At 44.3% G+C, this 24,689-nt stretch overlaps 2 protein-coding genes across 4 annotated transcripts in view; one reads left to right on the top strand and one right to left on the bottom strand.

Annotated features, from left to right (window-relative positions):
* The first annotated feature begins 8,822 nt into the window (after positions 1-8,822).
* Positions 8,823-17,170, top strand: LOC103183869 (selenoprotein P-like). The gene is given in 5 exon segments (XM_007901591.2): positions 8,823-8,900; positions 11,751-11,971; positions 13,264-13,476; positions 14,112-14,229; positions 15,171-17,170. Coding segments are annotated over 4 exon segments (879 nt in total). The 5' UTR covers positions 8,823-8,900; positions 11,751-11,768; the 3' UTR covers positions 15,516-17,170.
* Positions 17,027-24,689, bottom strand: part of LOC103183868 (coiled-coil domain-containing protein 152) — a 33,952-nt gene continuing 26,289 nt past the window's right edge. For 2 of the 3 annotated variants that reach the window (XM_007901588.2, XM_007901589.2), the window contains exons 7-9: positions 21,152-21,279; positions 19,010-19,099; positions 17,027-17,593 (exon numbers count right to left, since the gene is read on the bottom strand). In XM_007901588.2, coding sequence (XP_007899779.1) covers positions 17,471-17,593; positions 19,010-19,099; positions 21,152-21,279 — 341 coding nt within the window. In that variant the 3' untranslated portion in view covers positions 17,027-17,470. Of the gene's footprint in view, positions 17,594-18,580; positions 18,673-19,009; positions 19,100-21,151; positions 21,280-24,689 lie in introns of those variants that run through there. The other variant, XM_007901590.2, reaches the window with a different exon arrangement.

Raw genomic sequence — 24,689 nt, 5'->3', positions numbered from 1 at the left:
CTGCGGACTGAATATTTTTCTGCCATGGCAATCAACATGAGACTGCTTTTCAGATCTGCTATTCTGCTCTGGGTTTACTCTTGGGGCTTTAGCAAATATTAATTGTTTTCAATTTTATAATAATAATCCTTGCATTTGATATAGCGCTTTTCACGTCGGGAGGACGTCCCAAAGCGCTTCACAGAACACACTGTAAAATGAATTGACTGTATATTTGTGCACACAGCAGTGTCCCACAAACAGTCGTAGATTGAAAATGACCAATTTATTATTGTTTTTGTTTTTGGAGGGATTATTATTAGGCTCTGTGTGGAGTAAGGAAACTTGCCCGAGGTTTGGCCCTCTGCCTGGAATTGAACTCAGGTCTCTCACTTGCAAAGAGAGTGCTCTAACCACTGAGCTACAGGACTCCAGGACTCAAATACACCTATATTTTGGCATATAGGCATTCAGCACTTTGCCAAGGAAGGGTGAAAGTCTGTGTAAATGTAATGTGTTGTTGTTGTTGAGGCCAGGACAATGGACTTTTAAAAAGCAGCTTGATGCTGTGATGGGAGGATGGTAAGGTGGGTATTAATAATAATAATAATAATAATAATCCTTGCATTTGATATAGCGCTTTTCACGTCGGGAGGACGTCCCAAAGCGCTTCACAGAATATACTGTAAAGTGAATTGACTGTATATTTGTGGGCGAACGCGGCAGCCAATTGCGCACAGCAATGTCCCACAAACAGTCGTAGATTGAAAATGACCAATTTATTATTGTTTTTGGGTTTTTTGGAGGGATTATTATTAGGCGTGTGGAGTAAGGAAACTTGCCCAAGGTTTCGCCCTGCCTGGAATTGTGGAGGAATGAAATCAAATGGGCCCAGAGCTATCTTTATCCAGACCAATCTTGTGACCTTGTGATGACAGGAATGAGGGAATGAGAAAATAGTGTCACATTGTCTCAGTCAGGCATGCTCTCATTTTTGGGTCAGAAGATTGTGGGTTCAATTCTCATGTCAGCACTATAGGTTGAGCACAGGCATAGCACAGGGGAGCGCTGCATTGTCACAGGTGCAATCCTCAGAGGAGATGTTAAACCACGGCTCTGCCTGTCTGCTCAGATGGATGTTAAAGATCCCACAACACTATTTGAAAAGAGAAAGAAATTTCTCGTCGGTCCTTGCCATTAATCTTCCAGACAAATTGGTCATTCATTTCATGTCTTTTTATAGACCTTACGCTATGCAAAATGGCAACAGTCACTAAACTTGGCAGCACTAAACTGTGAAACACTTTTGTGTTATAAGCGCAATATCAAATACAAAGATTATTATTTCTAACCGCAATCTTGGTAGCAGTAGCAAAGTTTCTGATGGTGGAACCGCTAAGAAAACTGCTACTGTTTTGTAGCAAACAGGAGCCTTTCAAAAGGGAATTAGGTAGGTTCTCTGAAACTGTCTCCCTCAATCCCTCCACCTTGCCGCCTCCCCTCTCCACTTTAAAATCCCACCTAATAACCTTCCTTTTTGATTGTGCTTATGGTCACCTCCCCAATCCCTCTCCCCCTGGCTTGGGATCAGACTCCTCCACTGTCAAGGGCTACCCCACGTGAAGGCTGCCAGAAAATGCAAGTTGTTGTTCTACTGTTTGACCAAAGGAAAATTATTTATCTGATTTAAAATTGTTTCTTGACAGGAGAGTAAAAGGACCAGTGCCTGGACGCCTGCCTAGTTTCTTTCATTTCAAATAAAATACAGCCAATTTGAACAAAAACAACCCAATCAATAGTGGCTGTGTTAGCTGATGGCAGAAACGTTGCCTCATCAATTTGACATATTTACCTGGTAGTGGTCCAGGTTACAGATTGCAGGACGACTGAATCCGATCTGAGCTGGCCTGGAGCCCAAAGCAGCAAAGTCCAAATCAGCACAACTGTTGCTCAACTTCAAATATTGGACCCCTCCTGCCAGATCCAAACAACAACTCAGCAACTTTTATTTGCTTTCCCAACAGAACCATACAAAGCCAATATTGTGAAAGCTTGAAGGTTACTCTGTTTTGAGCACTCCCATATAGTGAGGTCAGGATTGTTCTACTCATTTCAATATTTCTAGTCAAATATCCCTATGACAATAATTCAGAAGCAATTTTCTTTATGCACATGAAATAATTAAATTGGACCTTAACCACACTGGGCTGTGTAATCTTGTAAATTATAACCAACTATGATAATAGTAATAATAATAATAATAATCGTTGCATTTGATATAGCACTTTATCACATCTTCGAGGCGTCTCAAAGCGCTTCACAGAATATACGGTAAAGTGAATTGACTGTATATTTTGTGGGCGAAACATGACAGCCAATTGCACACAGCAGTGCTCCATAAACAGTCATGGATTGAGTGACCAAATATTTTTTTAAGGGATTATTATCCCCGGAAAAGCGATTCGCCAATTAACTAACAACCAGGTTCCTACTTACCGCTAAGTAAACAGAGGCGTGCGAAGCAAGGAAACTTGCCCAACATTTTTTGTCCTCTCCGGGAATTTAACCCAGGTCCTCTTGCATGCGAGGGAGTGCTCTAACCACTGAGCTACAGGACTCCATGGCCAACTATGATGTGAATGATATACAGTACCATAGTTAAGTTTAAATAATTAAAATGAACCTAGTATCATTTATAAGCACACAGAGCCAAATTTACAAAATGTACTGCATGAAACCCTCACTACAAATGTAGTTTTTTAATGCTAAATTATCTCCTTTATTGCTTATTGATGGCAATATGGAAACATACAAACTACAACACAAAGAAGGCCATTTAACCGATCATATTATTTGCTCCTCCAATTGAATTATCTATCATTATTCTCAGTTCCCCACTTTTTTCTCAACAACAACTTGCATTTATATAAGCACCCCTCATGCAGGGTAGCAACCCAGAGCACACTCATACCTTTCAATCCCTTTCCTGAGCATGCATTTATCTAATTCCCCTTTAAATATCTCCAAGTAATTCTACTCCACTACCAATTCCTGGCAATTCATTTCACATCTGATAATAACAAACAAAAATTTGCATTTATATGGTGCCTTTCAAATCGGGAGGACATTCCAAGGGCAGTCGAGTTGGGGTCAAAGGCAAGGTCAAAGAGGAAAGTCTTGAGATGGACCTTGAAGCTGGCGAGGCATAGCGATTCCAAGATGGAGTTTGAGAGAGTGGGGACAAATAAGCTGATTTGCTAGGACCTGAGGCAGCCTGATAGTGGGGCGGGGTGGCAGGGAGTGGGTGAAGTAGGCTAGTGCTCATCAAGTGGAGGATTTGTAAGATTTGAGAGAGTCACAGAGCTGAGGTGGGGCAAGACCATAGAGGGGTTTAAAGGTGAGGGTGAGGATCTTGAACTTGATAACGTTCTGAGAAAAAACATTCTTCCTAATTTTTGTTTTCACGCTCCTAGTCGGATCTCCTTGGAGCTGACCTAGTTCTAAGGTGACATGTCTGGCAATGGAATATCAGAATCGATTCCACCCTCTGTGTCCAGTTCCTGAGGCAGGTGGGTCTGCAGTACTCCAAGGCACTGGTGATGACAGCAGACAGCCTGGGCTCATTGCAAGACTAGGAGGGGGCAGGCAGGCCAGTGACTGGGGGCGAGTCAGTCGCCGGGGACAGGGGGGGTCTGTCACCAGGAGCGGGGGCGGCGGCGGGTCAGTCGCCGGGGACAGGGGGGTCTGTCACCAGGAGCGGGGGCGGGTCAGTCGCCGGGACAGGGTGGTCAGTCACCAAGGGCGGGGGCGGGTCAGTCGCCGGGGACGGGGCGGGGCTGTCACCGGGGGCGGGACAGTCACCGGGGGCAGGTCAGTCACCGGTGGCGGTTCAGACACCGGGGACGTGTCAATCACCGGGGCGGGCCAGTCACCGGGGGCGGGCCAGTCGCCGGGGGCGGGTCAGTCGCCGGGGGCGGGACGGTCGCCGGGGGCGGGACAGTCGCCGGGGGCGGGACAGTCGCCGGGGGCGGGACGTCGCCGGGGGCGGCCGGTCGCCGGGGGCGGCCGGTCGCCGGGGGCGGCCGGTCGCCGGGGCGGCCGGTCGCCGGGGGCGGCCGGTCGCCGGGGGCGGCCGGTCGCCGGGGGCGGCCGGTCGCCGGGGGCGGCCGGTCGCCGGGGGCGGCCGGTCGCCGGGGGCGGCCGGTCACCGGGGGCGGTCGGTCACCGGGGGCGGTCGGTCACCGGGGGCGGTCGGTCACCGGGGGCAGGTCGGTCACCGGGGGCAGGTCGGTCACCGGGGGAGGTCGGTCACCGGGGGAGGTCGGTCACCGGGGGAGGTCGGTCACCGGGGGAGGTCGGTCACCGGGGGCGGTTCAGACACCGGGAGCGGTTCAGACACCGGGGGCGGTTCAGACACCGGGGGAGGTCGGTCACCGGGGGCGGTTCAGACACCGGGGGAGGTCGGTCACCGGGGGAGGTCGGTCACCGGGGGCGGTTCAGACACCGGGGGCGGTTCAGACACCGGGGGCGGTTCAGACACCGGGGGAGGTCGGTCACCGGGGGAGGTCGGTCACCGGGGGCGGTTCAGACACCGGGGGAGGTCGGTCACCGGGGGAGGTCGGTCACCGGGGGCGGTTCAGACACCGGGGGAGGTCGGTCACCGGGGGAGGTCGGTCACCAGGTGCAAGTAATCCTTGTACTCGGCCTGAAAAACGCAACTGAGCATTTGATGTCATGGAGTGAAAAAGGACAGAGAAATAACTCAGGTTTGAAGGGCGGTATAACAACAACATCAAGAAGTTACAATTACACAGCATATTTCAACAAGAACATTACATTTGTATAGCACCTTTCGGGAGGATGTCCTAAGGCACTGGATTTCGGACCCGAGCTGGGGGTTGGGATTGGGGAGGGTGGGGGGCAGTGGGCAATGGGGGAAGGAGGGTGATCGGAAGCACGGTCAAAGAGGAGGGTCTTGAAATGGGTCTTGAAAGAGGTAAGTAAGGGGCGAGGTGGAGTGACTATGGGATGAAGTTCTAGATGGTAGGGGCAGAGTGGCAGAAGGCCCACCCACCAATGGTGGGGCGAGTGAGGCGGGGAACATGATGCAAGCCAGAGCCCGCTGAGTAAAGGGAGCGAGCGGGATGGTAGGGGGTTAGGAGGTGGCAGAGGTCGGGGGGTGCAAGACCATGGAGGGCTTTGAATGTGAGGACCAGGATCTTGAATTGTATCGTCTGTGTGACGGGAAGCCAGTGGAGTTGGCAAGGATGGGGGTGATAGGGTCACAGAGCCTGGTGGGGCGAGGATGGGGGTGATGGGGGTCACGGAGCCTGGGGTGTGAGGATGGGGGTGATGGGATCGGGGAGCCTGGTTGGGGGTGATGGGGTCAGGGAGCCTGGTGGGGGTGAGGATGGGGGTGATGGGGTGGGGGAGCCTGGTGGGGGTGAGGATGGGGGTGATGGGGTTGGGGAGCCTGGTGGGGGTGAGGATGGGGGTGATGGGGTCGGGGAGCCTGGTGGGGGTGAGGATGGAGGTGTTAGGGTCACAGAGCCTGGTGGGAGTGAGGATGGGGGTGATGGGATCGGGGAGCCTGGTGGGAGTGAGGATGGGGGTGATGGGGTGGGGGAGAGGACACGGGCTGCAGAGTTAGTTCGGGATGATCTGCAGTCTGTGGAGGGAGGGGTTGGGGGCCGACAAGGAGGGAGTTTGCATAGTGGAGTCTGACTGTAATGGAGGGGTGTGTGAGGGTGTCAGGGGCTGTGGTGTGAGACAGTGGGGGAGTCGGGCCATGTTGCGGGGGTGGGGGAGGCAGAGCGGGTCATGGGGCAGATGTGGGGGAGAAAGTATAGTTGAGGGTCAAACCAGACCCCAAGGTTCGGGACTGGCGCAGTGAGGGGGAGTGAGCCCCAGGGATGGTGATGCTGTCAGGGCCTGAGGTGTGGAGGCGCTGACGGGAGCCAATCAGGAGCCTCGGTCTTGTTGACGTTCACCTGTAGAAAGTTTGCCCTCATCCGGGACTTGACGTCTGACAGACATTCTGTCAGGACAGCAGTGGGTCCTGGAGTCAAGGGTAGACTCACGGAAGGTAAGTCAGGCAGAGGCAGGAAGTCATAGGGCTGGTCTCCCAGGGATCGGGACCAGCTTTAGCCAGTGGGGGTTCGAGGTCCCGGGGATGGGGACCGGCAGTAGCCAGAGCGGGTGTCAGGATCCGGCAACAGCTAGTGGTAGGGACGGTATCTTGGGGATTGGGGCCGGCAATAGCTCGAAGCAGAGTCGGGGTCCTGGGGACTGGCATTAGCCAAAGGCAGGGGCCGGTATCTGTAGGCTGGGCCGGGGTCTCGTGGGCCCTGAGGTGGGTGTCTTGGGGTCGGGGTCTCGGGGATCGAGCGTTGGCCATTACCTGGTCAGGGGGAGCCGCCATTTTCGACTTCCAGATTTTCCCACCATTCTGCATGACGTCACTTCCGCCCGCCAGGTTTGAATCCCGTTAGCAGCTACAGCACAGCACAGGACAGGACAGGACAGGACAGGACCGCCTGTACCAGTGTCTCCCTCCCTCCCACCCTCTGTCTGTCTGTCTGTCTGCCTGTTTTCCCTGTCCTTCCCCTACTAACCACAATGAGCGCCCTCCCACCTCTGCACCACCTCACAGCCCCACAGCCTCCTGCAGGCTGACAATGTCTCTCTAAACCCGCCACCTCTCGTCCCAGCGTGCACATCTTGGCTGCCGCCCCCAACCCGAGCTGGCCCTCCCTCAAAATGTCCCTTTCCCTGCAACTCTCCTGCTCTGTCCTGCTCTCTCTACGCCCTCCCCGCCTCCTATCACTGTTTGCCCCTTCCACTGCCTCCCTCTGCTCCAGCCTGGGAATCCTTCGCTCATCACGATGCTGGCTGTCCAGCAGCAGCCACACCAACTGCCCCATTCCCCACTACCCCTGCAAGCCACCCCAGACCCAGACCCTGGGGGCTAACTTCTCCTCCCTCATCTGCAACCCTACCCTCCCTCCCAACCATTCCACTATCCCCTCCCATCCCACACATCCCCTTGCCAACTGTCCGCTCCATCTCCAACAAGACCCTGGCCATCAATGAACTCAACCTCAATGAGAACATTGACATTATGGCACTAACAGAGTCCTGGATCACTCCAGGTGACACCTTCCCCCTCACTGAGACCACACCACCTGGCTACACCTGCCACCATGCCCCGCCCCAATCGTTGTGGTGGTGGTGTGTCCCTCATATTCAGGGCATCACTTGCCCTATCCCCCTACTCCACCGGCTTGTTCCCCTCAAATACCTTACCCTCTGCCATCCCTCCCACCTCTCTCTGAAAATCCTCCTAGTGTACCGCCCCCCAAAATCCTCCCCCACCTGACATCTCCACCCTCTTTGCTTCCCCCTGCCTCTGCTCTGACCACCTCATCATCCTGGGCGACTTCAACCTCCACTTCACCCCCTCCTGCTCCACCTCCTCAGACAAAACTACCGCTCCGCTCCCGCCTCAGCCAAATCATCCTTCTATTCCAGGTTATCTATCCCCAGTGCCTTCGCCGCTTCCTCCCTCTCCTCCTTCAAGGCCGGTCTCAAAACCTTTCTCTTTGACCGAGCCTTCAGCTCCCCTCTCGACTCTCTTCCCCCTTCTCGCTCCCTCCCATCCCTCCCCTCACCCTGACCATTTCCCCCCTCCTCGCTCCCTCCCTTCCCTCCCCTCACCCTGACCATTTCCCCCCTCCTCGCTCCCTCCCTTCCCTCCCCTCACCCTGACCATTTCCCCCTCCTCGCTCCCTCCCTTCCCTCCCCTCACCCTGACCATTTCCCCCCTCCTCGCTCCCTCCCTTCCCTCCCCTCACCCTGACCATTTCCCCCCTGCTCGCTCCCTCCCTTCCCTCCCCTCACCCTGACCATTTCCCCCCTCCTCGCTCCCTCCCTTCCCCCCTCTCACCCTGACCATTTCCCCCTCCTCGCTCCCTCCCTTCCCTCCCCTCACCCTGACCATTTCCCCCCTCCTCGCTCCCTCCCTTCCCTCCCCTCACCCTGACCATTTCCCCCCTCCTCGCTCCCTCCCTTCCCTCCCCTCACCCTGACCATTTCCCCCCTGCTCGGGTCCTGACCCAACTGTGCAGCGCCTTGGGACGTCCTCCTAACGTGAAAGGCGCTTTATAAATGGAATCCTGTTGTTGTTGTTGTTAATCCTAAAGGTGAAGGGAAATCCCTGGCTCCTGTTCTCCACCACTAACCGGCTCCTCCGCCCTCCCCGACACGCCTCGCAGATTCTTTCCTCTGACTCACTGCGAGAAAATGCTGGACTTCTCTCAGTCCAAAATCGAGGGAATCCGCACAGCTGCCATTGCCCTCCCAACTTATATTTCGAGGGGCAAAATCTGGCAGCCAATTGCGAACAGCAGTGTCCCACAAACAGTCATGGATCGAGTGACCAAATTGTTATTTTCTTAAGGGATTATTACCCCCAGAAAAGCGATCTGCCAATCGCCTAACAATTGGGTTCCTATTTATTGCTCGGTTAACAGAGGCGTGTGGATTAACGAAACTTGCCTAATGTTTCACCCTGCCTGGGAATTAAACCCAGGTCCTCGCGCTTGCGAGGCAAGTGCTCTAACCACTAAGCTACAAGACTCCACTAAACTAAATAAAACCAGTAAACAGCTGACTATTACTATTTTTTGAATTTGAAATAGAGTCTCTGTTGCCACGGAAAGGATACTGGAAAATGAGTTAAAGTCATGCACTACTTGCTGTTTTTTTTGACTATGTGATTGACAAACATGAACTTTAACCTAAATCTTCAGTGAAAAAGGAGATTGAAAAACAAGAGAGGTATAAATAGCGGGAGCAGCTCGGAGCTAGTTAGATCTGAAAACAGGAGCAGGAATAAGAACAGAAAACATGAGGAAGAATATGTAAGGACTTCATTCATTAAATCATTTTAACAATATTTGCATGAAACTTCAATAACAAGAGAACTATTTTCAAAGAATGATAGCAAATATTGTTGAAATTATAGTAAACTAAATTGTTTCCCTTGCTTATATGGAATTTTCTTTTATTATTCAGTATTTGTAGCTGTAATTATGCAGTATGAAATATGAAAAATATATATTTTTTAAACTTAGAATATCTTTAATTACTCAGTTGTTGACAATTACTGTATTTGTTGATTTGGCTCATCAATTTAACCTTGGAATGCGATGAGCCGCTTTTAAAATTATTTATCAATTGTTTATCAATTAAAATAAATTTTGCATTTTTTCAAATGTAATTGAATCTCCGAGTAACTAGCTAAAATAATTCTTGCTGTAATATAAAGCTTGTTGGAAAAAGTGGTGTATGCTATCGCAACTGTGCTCGGTAGCAGTGAGTAATATAATCATCCACAAAATACACAGTCATTACACTTTACAGTATATTCTGTGAAGCGCTTTGAGACATCTCAACTACGTGATAAGGTGCTATATCAAATGCAAGGATTATTATTAATATTGTTGTAAGGCAAACCAGATGCAAAAGAGCAACATTGAGCCCAAATAGTTTTATAAAGCACTGGTGCGACTGAACTGTGAATATTGTGTGCAGTTCTGGTCACTGCAACCAAAATGATTGAGGGGATGGAGGGACTTGACTATGAGGAGCGATCAGGTAAACAGTGTACTCACATTGAAGAGAAGATTAAGGAGTGATTTGATTACGGTCTTTAAGATTCTAAAGGGACGAGATAATGTAGACCACGAGAAGCTGTTTTATATCTCGTACTGAACAGTAGAACCAGACAACACGGCCTGAGATTAAAAGGGGGTAAATTCAGAACAAATCTGCGGAAACACGACTTCGGGGAGCGAGTAGTAAACGTATGGAACAGGTTCCCTCGGGAGACAGACGGTGGAAGCAGAAAATGTTGTTTGTTTCAAGAACAACAACAACAACAAGATTCCATTTATAAAGCGCCTTTCACGTCAGAAGGACGTGCCAAGGCGCTGAAGTCCCAAGTCCCAAGAACAAATGAGATAGATTTCTGTTAGAAAATAATATCTCAGGATACAGTATACAGTTTGGGACATGACATGTCAAGCAACTACCATAATAATAATAATCCTTGCATTTGATATAGCGCCTTATGTCTTCAAGACGTCTCAAAGCGCTTCACAGAATATACTGTAAAGTGACTGTATATTTCTGGGCAAAATGCAGCAGCCAATGGGGGAAGGTGAACTGGGTGGACCTTGGTCTCTTTTGCCAGCAAATTCTTATGTTCTTATGTTCTTTAGTGACAATTTCTTATCACTATAGTAAATTTGATCTGATGCTTTTGTTTATTCTGACTGTAATGGTCTAATATACACTGATTGCTTGAAGTAGCAGTCTCGCCACAAAATCTTTATAATGGAAAACCACACGAATAGTTGGTAACAACAAATTTGGGATTTCAAAGCCATAATTTTAAGAAAAAGGAAGAAGGGGTTGCGGTGTATTCCAGCAGTTACCCCAACACACACTCTGGGGTTCCCAAGCCTTGGATCTTGGCAATCTGCGCCTAATACTCTCCAGAATTAGGTAAGCAGGATACGTCCCTCCAGGGAGAGAATGAGCATTCCATTTATTGTAATAATAATCCTTGAATATAGAAATTCCCCGTGCATGAAATAGAATGTGCACTCTCTCTCCTTGTGGAGGAATAAATCAATAAATAATCCTTGCATTTGGTATTGCGCTTTATCACTTCTTCAAGACGTCTCAAATTCCTTCACAGAATCTACTTTAAAGTGAACTGTTTATTTTGTGAGCGAAATGCAGCTGCCAATTGCGCACAGCAGTGTTCCACAACTAGTTATGGATTGAGTGACCAATTTTTTAAAAATATATTTGAAATATTGAAAAAAAAAAATTTTAAACTTGTAATATGTCAGGAATTTTCATGTGTAGGTGGGATGCATGGAATTCTCAGTTTGGGTTGGGTAATCTTAAGTTTGGTGATGGGTTTCCACATGTGGCTGACCAAAATAGTGGAATAAAATGGGTGATTTTGAACTTAAAATCTTAATTGGGATAAGGGATATGATGTAATCTTATTATCTGAAATGTGGCTTCAGATATTTAAATGGGATTTATAGGGCATCTTAGAAAGGTGTGCTCTGTAAGAACAAGGTGATAATAACTGGGGACTTTAACTATCTGAAGATTGATTAGGACATGGAAAGTAATGAGGTACAAAATGGGGTTGTAATTTTAGAGTGCGTCCAAAATTACTTTCTAAAGCAATTTGTAGAAAACCCAAAAAGGAGAGTAACAGTGCTAGATAATAATAATCCTTTCATTTGATATAGCGTCTAATTACATCTTCGAGACGTCTCAAAGTGCTTCACAGAATATACTGCAAAGTGAATTGACTGTATATTTTGTGGGTGAAACGTGGCAGCCAATTGCACACAGCAGTGTCCCACAAACCATCGTGGATTGAGTGACCAAATTTTTAAATTTCTTTTATTATTATTATTTCAATTCCAAAAAATAGCAGGCTCCGGCACCTCCTTTTCTTTTTAATTACCTAGCTTTCAAAAGGGAATTGGATATGTACTTAAAAAGGAACAATGTGCAAGGCTATGGGGTAAGAGCAGAATAGCTCTTTCAAAGAGCACGATGGGCCAAACGGTTTCCTTCTGGGCTGTAAGATTCTATGATTTTAAGACATTTGATGTAATAGCAATATTGTTCAAAATAAGATCTATGAAAACTGTGTTTATTATTTCTTATTTTAGCCAAAGCCCTGGGCATTAATGCCAACCAGCCTGGGTCTCGCTCTGACTCTCTGCCTACTCCTGCTGGGGTGGGTGGAGGGTCAGGTAAACGGAACACAGTGTACCAAGCCACCACAATGGAGGATTGGAGAGAATTACCCAATGAAGAACGCTCTGGGTACTGTGACAGTGGTAGTACTTTTCCAAGCGAGCTGACAGTTATGTCAAAAACAGGCACCCAGGTAAGAAGTGAAAACTATAAGGTCCTTTTTACCAGTTATAAACTGTAATCTTGTCTCTGATATTGGTTTTACATCATATTAAGTTAATTATTGGAGTGCAGATTGTAACCATGTCTCTCTTGTTGTTGGTTTTATATTATATTTTATTATATAAAGTTTATTATAGTTTTTTTAATAAATTATTATCTAATAATTGTTGGAATACAAATTGTAACCCTGTTGTGTCAGTTTTTATAACACCGTATTGTATATTTTATTATTTTATATGATTTTATATTGTATATTTATATTATTGTATTAAGACTGTTTGTGGGACACTGCTGTGTGCAATTGGCTGTCGCCTTTTACCCTCAAAATACAGTCACTACGCTTTATAGTATATCCTATGAAAGCTTAATGACATGCCAATTCACAAACCTTGGGACATTTCCATTATATGCTTCCAAAAAGAAATCAAATATATTCATCTACCAAATCTCAAGTGACAACTGCTAACTCAAAATTCTCCCATCTACTACAGAGACGTACATAGATGGCCCAAACTCAAAACAAATACTAATTAATTTAACCTTTAGAATATTGGCAGGTTACAGAGACTTGTGGGTATCTCACAAATTTACGTGATACATGCGCGTTATCAGAAGGTCCCTTCATTCAAATTCCTTAAGAAATTCCATTTGAAATTGTTGCATGGTACATCATTTAGATCCATGTTGGTTTTAAGTTTGTATACTAACCAAAAAACTGTAAAAAAATGATGAGGAACGATTAGATAAACTGGGTGTGTTCACACTGGAGAAGAGAAGGTTGAAGGGTGATTTGATTATGGTCTTTAAGATTCTAAAGGGACTAGACCACGTAATGTAGACCGTGATAAGCTGTTTTATCTTGTACTGAATAGTAGGACTAGAGGACACCGTCTGTGATTGAAGGGGGTAAATTCAGAACAAATCTGCGAAACTACTTCAGTGAGCGAGTAGTAAACGTATGGAACAGGTTCCCGAGGGAGACAGACAGTGGAAGCAGAAAGTGTTGTTTGTTTTAAGAACAAATGAGATAGATTTCTGCTGGGAAAATAATATCTTGGGATTTAGTATATAGTTTGGGCCACGACATGTCAAATGACTGCCAGGATGGTGGAAGGCAAACTAAATGGACCTTAGTCTTCTTTTGCCAGCAAATTCTTATTGTCTTATGTTCTTAATCTTAACCACCATTACTTTAACTAGATGCTTAATTATATTGAAAGTTGGATCTTTATCTCTGATCTTTAACCCAGTTTATAATTTCAGATTGGATAGCCTGCGAAAAAATCTGACAAATGCTGGCCTGGTGAACATCTCTTACTTAATAGTAAACCATCAAGAGAAGCTTTCACGTGACCTGTATCAGAATTTCACTGATTTAGTGTCTAGGGATATTCCTGTGTATCAACAGAATGTTCATCAGCCTAATATCTGGAAGCTCTTACAAGGGGTTACAGATGACTTTCTGATCTATGACAGGTATGTAATTCCACTCAGTTATTTGTTGTGAGATACATGAGAACTCTTGACATTGTGCCTCTTCCTCAACATAAGTTTCATTAAACAACATCTTGGATTCATATAGCTCCCTTCACACAGGTAGTGTCTCAGAGTGCATTGAATTATATTTGTATAACATGTTTCATGTCGGAAGGGCGATGCAAGGCACTGGACAGTTAAGGGTTTGCATCCAAGCTGGAGGATGGAAACAAGAGGGGTGGAGTGTGCGTGTTGATGGTGACGGGAGGGAGGCTGAAGTCACAGTCAAAGAGGAGTCTTGAGATTTTGATATAGCCTTAGCACATCTGCGCGACATCTCAAAGCGCTTCACAGAGAATAGAAAATAATATCTTGGGATACGTATATAGTTTGGGACAATGGCATGTCAAGCAACTGCTAGGATGATGGAAGGCAAATTAGATGGACCTTGGTCTTCTTTCACCTAGCAAATGCTTATGCTCTTATATACTCTAAAGTGAATTTACTGTACATTTTACCCAGCAGCCAATTGTATTGACCAGAATAATTTCTTTCAGTACTGAAAATTTATGTTTGACAAAACTTATGACTGTGAAAATAACATACTTTACATGTTGTTCATGGCTTCTTCACAGATGTGGCCATTTGACCTACCACCTGGGTCTGCCCTACACCTTACTAACCCTACCATATGTGGAGACTGCAATTAGGATGACTTACTGTCAAAATATCTGCAGTGGCTGCTCTGTAATGGTAAGAATCAATCAATACGTTTTAAGTTTAATATTATTCAATGATGTGAATTGGAACATTTATGTGTGGAATACTCAGTGGTTTGGATTGCAGACTCTTAAGCATGGTGATGGTTTCTATATACTTTAGCCTGAGTCAAATACCGGGCTGTCCAAATATAAATCGAATGGCCAATGCACAAGTCTGCCTCAGAATGGTCTTTTATATTGGCATAAACTAGGACAATGGGTGTTTTTAAAAAAATCACAATCTTAACCTTTATAGTTTTGTACATCAGATAGACTAAGCTTTGAAAATAATAATAATCCTTGCATTTGATATAGCGCCTTATCGTGTTTTTGAGATATCTCAAAACGCTTCACTGAATACACTGTAAAGTGAATTGACTGTATATCTATGGATGAAATGTGGCAGCCAATTGCACACAGCAGAGTCCCACAAACAGTTGTGGATTTAGTGACCAAATTATTTATTTATTTTTAAAAGGGATTATTACCCCCGGAAAAGCGATTCGACAATCAACTAACAACCGGGTTCCTATTTACTTGCTGGGTAAACAGAAGTGTGTGGAGTAAGGAACCGTTTTGCCCTGTCTGGGAATTGAACCCAAGTCCTCTCGCTTGCGAGGCGAGAGCACTAACCCCTACACAAAAATATAGTCAATTCACTTTGCAATATATTCTGTGAAGCGTTTTGAGATGCCTCAAAAACATGATTAGGTGCTATATCAAATGCAAGAATTATTATTATTACATTATTGGACTCCACTGTGGTATCTTACATTGGCATAATCCAGGGCAAATAAACATTATTTAAAAAAATCACAATCATTACCTTTATGGTTTTGAATATCAGAGAGAATAAGCTTTGAAAAGCTTATGCAGTGAAAAGCTTATTAAGCATGTGAAAGGGTTTGAAATGTCATTTGCTTATACCCACAGCAATATGTTGAAGCATGTAACTCAACAAGTGCAACAGAAGAAAACACTGCTGACAAAACAGTACAGAATCATCGTCGTGGAGTAGTTAAATCAGTGAATAAGGCTGATGCTCAACCTGATAGTGGCCTCAACACACATACACAACTTCTGTTAAACATGACTGGGCCAGGCGAAGAGCAAGATCCCCACCGAAGGCGGCAGCACCGCCATCATCAACGTCATCACAAGAACCATCACAACAACTCAGGTCATCGAGAGGAAAGTATGGCAGGAACAAGTGATGGACCAACAGCCAACAGCCCCAGAGTACAGCGGAACCAGCATAGTCTACAGATACGCCCTTGAAGAGTAATGAAATTCAAATGTATACCAGAAGTGAGGTCAGAGGTAGCTCCAGTCAGCTGAGCCTGACACTGACGTCAGCTGTTTGGGAGCGACCTCTCACACAATGTGGTCACCTGACAGTGCCGCAAAACCCACCTCCCATCATCCTGATGGTGACAGCAGCCAAAGTCTGAAGGCAACGTTCCTGAGGTTTGACAGTGACGCTCGCTCTCTGCTGCCAGTTGACCAGAAAATAGTCAGAGCTAAATTACACAGACAAGCCCGACATTTTAACACTTGATTGTGACCAATGGAGGAATAGGAAGCACTTGGTTTGGAACGTTTATTTTCAATGTGAAACAGCTTTCTTTTATGACAGTTTGAAGCCAAATATAAAATCATAAAATCTTCACATTTCACAATGTAATTACTTTGAATAAGACACAAACAGAAATCTACGGTATTTTTAAGTACAGTCTGTCTGACTGCTATCGTATTAAATGCTTTGATTATAGTTTGACCTTAGATGTCCCAACAGCAATTAATAAATATGGCAAATCTGAGAATTAACCCACAACAATGAATGGCTTTTACATCAAAATACAGAATTGAACTTCCCATTTCAAATTGCAACCCTTCCCCAGGTTTAAAGTGCTTTACAATTCCTGATCTAACAACACGAGGGAGAATATGTTACCTAACAGTATTATGGACATTCAGTGTTAATTCGGGATTAATTATTGCCACTGTTGCTTTTCTTCCAACTATTCTGGTTGCATTTGTGAGGACCTCAGCACAAACTACCCAGTAGGAGCTGCTGTCTGATGTAAGGCAAACACAAATGGAAAAAAAAGTGAAGTGGGAAAGCTAATCGACTAAATGGAGAACAACTGGAAATATTTCGAACAGGGAGTTTTATAAGCTTTCAAAAGCAAACATTACAAAACACTTTTTCTGAAAGAAAACTTATATTCTTAAACATTGGCTGCAATCTTAAAGCAACAAAATAACAGTTAATTGAAGTTTTCCTTTACATGACCTATGCTTCACCTACATTAACATGTTTTGGCCTCTATCAATTTGGTTTCCCCGCTGTAAAAAGGGAATCTTTCTTTACTTTGTCTTCCTGTGACTTTTCTCTCCATTGGCATCACAAGAAAAATATCTATGTTTTAAATGAGAAAATATGTTTTACTTAATCAGGGAAATACATCCAGTTTAACCTGTGATGAGGTGTAGAAGTAAAATAACAAGAAGACAAAAGCCTTTCCCATAGAAATGAAGGTGAAGGCAGTGAAATCACCATGTTTAATACTAAAATGTGTTTCCAATAACTGCATTTTCATTCTACTTAAAATTACTAAGCAATCAAAAAACACTGCTTTTTTTTAAAGTTTATGAATCAGAAACCAGTAGGCAGTGATTATTCTTATTAATTTGCTTCTTGTTTTGCTTCTGGTATGTCAGAATGAAGATGAAAGGTTATTACAGTTTGTTTGGAATCAGGCATCATACTCCATGATGGTGACTAGGAAATCCATTGACCCTAGTTAATCTGAATCTCTGTATGATAAATGCTGCCAAAATAGAAGTTGGGACAGATTTTCTAAACGTTTGTAACATACTAGAACACTTCTGTAGGAAGGTTTTAATAAACATTCAATTTGTAATATTCAGTGGGAGTCCTGTTTGATGTCTGTTTAACCAACACTACAACAACTAAATTACACTTGTAAAGTGCCTTTCACATCGGGAGGACGTCCCAAGGCGCTGGACAATCATGTTGAATAACTCCACACTCAGTGTCACCCACTCCACTGAATTTTACTTCCTTCAAACAGCAACTGTGATCTAAATATCTTTATGTGGTGCATCTTACATTTTAACTTATTCAACAAATATACACGTGGCCTCCAAGGAGCTGAACAGTGCAGTGCCACAACCACCTCTTTTAGTTGAACAAAAATAATTTTGTGTTAAAATCTTCGTCGCTTAAGACGATTGTCCTGGCTGCCACTCAGTTGTTGTTCAAGCTCCTGGATGGTCTGGCGAAGGGCTGAGATTTCTCGATTTTTCTCCTCTTGCAGGTGCATCAGCTTCTGTTAAAAATAGAAACACCCCAATATTTCCCCTACAGGCGACTTACACCCTAGTCCAAGCCTTGAGAGACTTGCTTGCAACTGATAAAGAATGACAACAACTTTCATTCATTTATATGGCATCCTTCATGCTGGATAGTATATTGGAGCCTGAAACTAAAGAACTTAAAATCAAGCACATTCTCAATATTTGCTATAAATTTGATGATGGAAAAGAGCTGTAACAGGGGGCAGAGAGGCATCCCACTCAGCTCCTGTTAACCCTGCAAGCCAAAGCCCCAATGGGTAGGGTAGTCCTAGCTGGATAAGCAGTGGGGAAGTTTACCAGACAGTGATATCAATGGCAAGCTATGTATTTTTAGCTGGTTAGTCTCCAACAGTTTCCCTAACACAGAATTGGTGCTCTCCAAGCATTGGCGCTTGACAATCTGCGCCGAACACTTTCCGGAATTAGATAAGCAGGATGCATCCCTCTAGAGAGCGCATTTCATTCCAACAATCGACCTTTGGAATTTCCTTGTGTTGGTGGGATGCATGGAATTCTCGGGATTGGTTTGGATACTCTTAAGCATGGTGACGGTTTCCGCACGTGTCAAAAATAAAATCGCCAAAGTCATCTGTAGACATGGGGTGAACTTCCACATGCACGTGGATGACACCCAAATCTACCTCTCCCCCTGCAGACATCAGGGCCTGGATGAGCACAAAATTCCTGCAGCTGAATGTTGAAAGACGGAAATCATATTCCTTGGCTCCCGTCAACGTCTTCTCTCCTGCGGCTCTGACCTCCTCAACTTCCCCGGCCTTTCCCTGAGATTTACCGAATCTGTATATAACCTGGTCAGCATCTCAAAACGCTTCACAGAATATATTGTAAAGTCAATTGACTGTATATTTTGTGGGCAAAATATTATCTAACCACTTGGGACATCCTTCCAATGTGAAAGGAGCTACATAAATGTAAACTTATTGTTCCTCTTTGATGTGCCTACGGTCACCTCTCCCCGCGCCTTCCCCTTGTTCGGCATTGTGTTCTGCCATTGTCAGGCGCTCTGGGACTCTGCCCTGCGTGAGGGGCACTATATAAATGCAAGTCATTGTTATTGTTCCAGCATCATCAGACACACTGTTTTCTTGACACATCAAGTTATTGTTATTCTGTACTTTATACATACAGGAAATTTAGAATATTTTTTATAACTTTAAAGACCAAAGAAAATCAGTACTTTTATTCCTCTGGATTATTCCTCTCCATTTTAGTTTTTATAGATAATATGTACAGAATATATGAAAGCAATTGACAGAGAGAGGAGAGAAATTTATCTAAATGAAAACAATTTCTGCTGTTCATCAAAAGAAAAAACATTATATCTAAATAAACCAACACTCGATCTGATGTATCGTTTGTGGACTCACCCTCTTGAAGATATTCTGTGGCAGTGCAGAGGAATCCTGGTGTGGTGATTTCACTGACGTGCTCTGGATTCGCACCAGCTTGGAGTTAAACTGCATGAATGACACAATACTTATGAAAGGTATTCATCTAACGGTTCTATCTAATTTGCAGATGCTCTTGAAATAGATATAGCCAAGAGATAGGGAAAACCCATTTTCAGTTTGATTGTAGCTGTAATGGCCATCCTTGGTCAAAAGTCTATTACACCCAATTAAATAATATCCTATACAACATTATATTGACTATTTTACAGTGATGTTCTTGGAAAAATACTGAGTTTCCGATGTGAAAAGGTCTGTAACGTGAACTTGTTGTTGTGGTAGATTTTCTGACATATTTACTGTGGATTTGATATGAGCTTTCAAAAGGGAATTAGAATAGGTACTCTGGAACTTTCTCCCTTAATCCCTCTACCTTTCCCACTCTGTCTCCACCTTCAAATCCCGCCTAAAGACCTTCCATTTTGATCATGCTTAAGTAAGGTCACCTCCCCCCTCCCTCTCCCCCTGGCTCGGTGTCAGACTCTGCTCCAGGAAGTTACCCCGTGTGACGGAGGCTATATAAATAATAATAATCCTTCCATTTGATACAGCGCCTTACCATGTCTGAGACATCTCAAAGCGTTTCACAGGATATACTGTAAAGTGAATTGACTGTATATTTTATGGGCGAAATGGGGCAGCCAATTGCGCAAAGCAGTGTTCCACAAACAGTCATGGATTGAGTGACCAATCCACAAATATAATATAAATATAAATGCAAATTGTTGTAGATACTTAAAAAGGTAAAATTTGCAAGGCTCTGGGGTAAGAGCGGGGGAGTGAGACTAGTTGGCAGCTCTTTCAAAGAGCTGGCACAGGCACGATGGGCCGAATGGCCTCCTTCTGCGCTGTAAATCATTGTTTTTGAAATTGGAGAAAGGTATACGGTATACGGTGTCCCCCAGCAATCAGTATTAGGACCACTGCTCATTTTGATATATTAATGACTTGGACTTGGGTATAAGGAGCATAATTAAGTTTGCATGACACAAAACTTGGGAACGTACTAAACAGTGAGAGGGATGGTAGCAGACTACAGTAGGACATAGACAGACTGGTGAAATGGAGACAATACAGAGAAGTGTTAGGTAATGCATTATGAGAGGAGGAATGAGGAGAGGCAATATAAGATAAATAGTACAGTTTTGAAGGGGTGCAGGAGCAGAGACAGCTAGGAGCTCACAAACATAAATCTTTGAAGGTGGCAGGACAAATTGATAAAATCGTTAAAAAAGCATACGGGATCGTTGGCTTTATTATTATTATTTATTAATAGCGGCATAAGCAAGGAAATTATGCTAAACCCCAATAAATCACTGGTTAGGCCTCAACTGGAGTATTGTGTTCAATTCTGGGTACCACACTTTAGAAAGGATGTAGGACCTTGGAGAGGAGCCAACGGAGATTTATCAGAATAATGATACCAGAGATGAAGGACTTTAGTTATGTGGAGAGACTAGAGAGGCTGGGATTGTTCTCTGTAGAGCAGAGAAGGTTAAGGTGAGATTTAATAATGTTGTTCAAAATTGCGAATGGTTTTGATAGAGTAGAGAGGGACAAACAGTTTACTCTGGCATGTGTATTGGTAACCAGAGGACACAGATTTAAGATAACTGGCAAAACAACCAAAGGGGAGACGAGGAGAATTTTTTTTTATCCAGAGAGTTGTCACGATCCGAAATACACTGCCTGAAAGTCTGATGGAAGCAGTTTCTGTAGTAGGTTTTAAAAGGGAATTGGAAAGGTACTTGAAAAGGAAGAATGTGCAGGGCTTTGGGGTAAGAGTGGGATTAGCTGGCAGCTCTTTCAGAGCCGGCACAGGCACAATGGGCTGAATGGCCTCCTTTTATGCTGTGAGATTCTATGATTTCATGTTAATTGTTGTTCTAAAAAAAATTGCAAAGGCTTCAAAATTAAGACAGGATTGAAGAATTTTCCAGGGTACCAAAACTTATTTTTTGCAGACTGATCAGTGGTTACCTAATTGTAATACATCACCTACCAGCAACATTAACAGTGAAAGACTGAATTAACATTCTAGAGATCATTGCATTTCAGTACCTCCATCTGTAGCTTGATGATCTCACTCTGTTTCTCCCTCTCCTGAAAACGGAGCTGTCTGTTCAGTTCCAAAATCTCTGTTTGCTTTTTGTCAATTATGCCATTGATCTCAGTCTCCTTTATTTCAACTGTTAAATCGTGAAAACATACATAAACACGACACAGGTGGAGTGCATGTGACAATTAAGGATTGTTGTAGATCATCAACAATAATACTTCCATTTGATATAGCGCCTTGCCACATCTTCGAGACGTCTCAAAGCGCTTCACAGAATATACTGTAAAGTGAATTAACTGTATATTTTGTGGGCAAAATGCAGGAGCCAATTGCTCACAGCAGCGTCCCCACAAACAGTCATACACTGAGTGACCAAATTATTATTTTTTTTGAAGGGATTATTACCCTTGGAAAAGCGATCCGCCAATCGACTAAGTAAGGTTCCTACTTACTGCTAGATAAACAGGTGCATGGAGTAAGGAAACTTGCCTAACGTTTTGCTCTGCCGGGAATTGAACCCAGGTCCTCTCCCTTGTGAGGCGAGTGCTCTAACCACTGCTCTACAGGACTCCACCTTCATTTTTTGGGGAGGGGGAGTTCCAAGTTAAAAGGTGTTAGAAGGTACAACCCTGTAGAAAGCCACATATCAGCGCCTTGGGACTTCCTCCTGACGTGAAAGACTCTATACAAATGTAGTATTGTACTGTATCCATAAGCAAACTATTGCAAATGGCATCATCAGCATTCAGCTCTGAAGTAATTGCAATAAGGAAACAAATGCTGTGGGGCAGCGTTTGAACAGATTTCGAGGGGTGTTGGGCATCAGAATGTAGCATCAGGAAGGGGAAACGAGTTACATAGTGGACAAGGAGAGACAAATAGAAATGAAACAAGGAATAGTCCAGCAAAAAGTGGAAAGAGACGGGGGAGAAATGTAGAGCGGATTAAGCTGGTATTGGAGTGCATGTGTGTAAATGAACAGAGAGTGATCAATAAGCTTGGTGAGCTGCGGCTCAAGTTGCCACATGGGGCAATTACAGAGACTTGGCTCAAGTAAGGACAGGAATGGGAGCTGAATATTCCCGGCTACAACTTATTCAGGAGGGATAGGGAAGAGAAAAAAGGAGGGCTGGCAATACTAATTAGGGACACGGTCACGGTCCTGGAAAAGGACGATGTGTTAGAGGGTCCAAAAACTGAAACTATTTGGTTAGAGTTAAGGAACAGAAAAGGAGCTGTTACTCTGTTAGGTATTTACTATAGACCTCCAAATAGTGGGAAGGAAATAGATGAGCAAATCTGCAAGCAGATTTCGGAGAGATGCAAAACCAACAGAGTAGTGAATAATTATTATTATTGTTATTATTATAATTATTCAATTATAATAATAACAATAATAATAATAATCCTTGCATTTGATATAGTGCTTTTCACATCTTCTAGACGTCCCAAAGCGCTTCACTGAATATACTGTAAAGTGAATTGACTGTATATTTGTGGGCGAACGCGGCAGCCAATTGCGCACAGCAATGTCCCACAAACAATCGTGGATTGAAAATGACCAATTTATTATTGTGTTTTTTTTGGAGGGATTATTATTAGGCTCTGTGTGCAGTAAGGAAAATTGCCCAAGGTTTGGCCCTGTCTGGAATTCAACTCAGGTCTCTCGCTTGCAAAGCGAGTGCTCTAACCACTCAGCTACAGGACTCCATTATCCTAACATAGACTGGCAAAATAACAGTGTAAAGGGCAAGGAGGGGGAGGAATTCCTGAAATGTGTGCAGGATAACTTTCTGGATCAGTATGTTCCCAGCCCAACGAGGAAGGAAGCAGAGCTGGATTTAATTCTGGGAAATTAAGTGGGCAGATTTCAGTAGGAAATCATCTGGATAACAGTGATCACAATATCATTAGGTTTAGAATAGTTATGGAAAAGGACAACAATCAATCAAAGGTAAAGTCCCTCAACTGGAAGAGGCTAAAAAGGGACCTGGCCAAGATAGATTGAAAAGAAAGATTGGCAGGTAAAACAGCAAACTAACAATGGGAAGCCTTCAAGGAGGAGACAGTTTGGGGACAGAACAAATACATTCCCACAAAGGGGAAAGGTAGGACAGTCAAACCTGCCTGGATGACTATGGAAATTGGGATTAAAATAAAACAGAAAAAGGAGGCTTATGATAAACGTCAGGTCCAATCAAATCAAACAGGATAATCAAATACAACAACAACAAAATTACATTTATAGAGCGCTTTTTATGTCGGGAGGACATCGCAAACTGGTGAGGAGTCAAAAAGCAGAGAGTGGTAGTAAACGGTTGCCTTTCTGACTGGAGGGAGGGGTGTAGTGGTGTCCCTCTGGGGTCGGTATTGGGACCACTGCTCTTTCTGATCTATATTAATGATCTGGACCTGGATATACGGAGCACAATTTCCAAATGTGCAAACTAGGAAAAATCAGTTAATGGTGAGGAGGATAGCACCAGCCTCCAAGAGGACTTAGACAGATTGGTAAAATGGGCAGAAACGTGGCAGATGAGGTTTAATGTGGAGAAATACGAAGTGTTGCATTTTGGTAGGAAGAATGAGAGGCAATATAAGCTGATGGTACAACTTTAAAGGGGGCAAATGAACAGAGAGACCTGGGGGTCCACATCAGCAAATCTCTGAAGGTGGCCGGACAGGTAGATAAAGCTGTTAAAAAAGCATCCGGGATACTCGGCTTTATAAATAGGGGCATAGAATTCAAAAATCAGGAGGTTATGTTGAATATTTATAAAATGCTGTTAGGCCTCAGTTGGAGACTGCGTTCAGTTCTGGGCACCGCACTTTAGGAAAGATGTTCGGGCATCGGAGAGGGTGCAAAGGAGGTTTACCCGATGGTACCAGGAAGGAATGACCTTAGTTATGAGGAGAGTTTAGCAAAACTAGGATTATTCTCCCCGGAGCAGAGAAGATTAAGAGGGGATTTAATAGAGGTTTTCAAGATCATGAGAGGATTTGATAGGTTGAACCGGGAAAAGCTATTTCCGCTTGTGTGGGTCAGTAACCCGAGGACACCGATTTCAGATAGTTGTTAAAAGAAACAGAGGGGCGATTAGGAAAGATGTTTTCACCGAACGAGGTGTTGGGATCTGGAATGCATTACCTGAAAGGGCAGTGGGAGCCGATTCAATAACAACTTTTAAGAGAGAAATAGATGGGTATTTGGGCTATGGAGAGAAAGTGGATTGAGTTGGAAGCTCTTTTAGGAGCTGGCGCAGACACGATGGGCGAATGGCCTCTTTCTAAGCTGTATGATTCTATGATTTTAAGTAAAAGTTCAATGCCAGCAAAGAAAACTTATAATAATAATCCTCACATTTTCTATATCGCCTTTCATGTTCGGAGGACATTTCCAAGCGCTTTACAGGATATGTTGCAAAGTTCAGTGACTGTGTGTTTTGTGAGCGAACATGGCAGCTTTGCACACAGCAAAGTCCTACAAACAGCCATGGAGTGAGTGACCAATTTTATTTCAGGGACTGTTGGCCATGACAC

This window comes from Callorhinchus milii, unplaced genomic scaffold (assembly GCF_018977255.1).
Source record: "Callorhinchus milii isolate IMCB2004 unplaced genomic scaffold, IMCB_Cmil_1.0 Scaffold1, whole genome shotgun sequence".
Lineage (NCBI taxonomy): Eukaryota > Metazoa > Chordata > Chondrichthyes > Chimaeriformes > Callorhinchidae > Callorhinchus > Callorhinchus milii.
The sequence above is the reverse complement of the archived record's forward strand: the minus strand, read 5'-3'. Positions and strand labels throughout refer to the sequence as shown.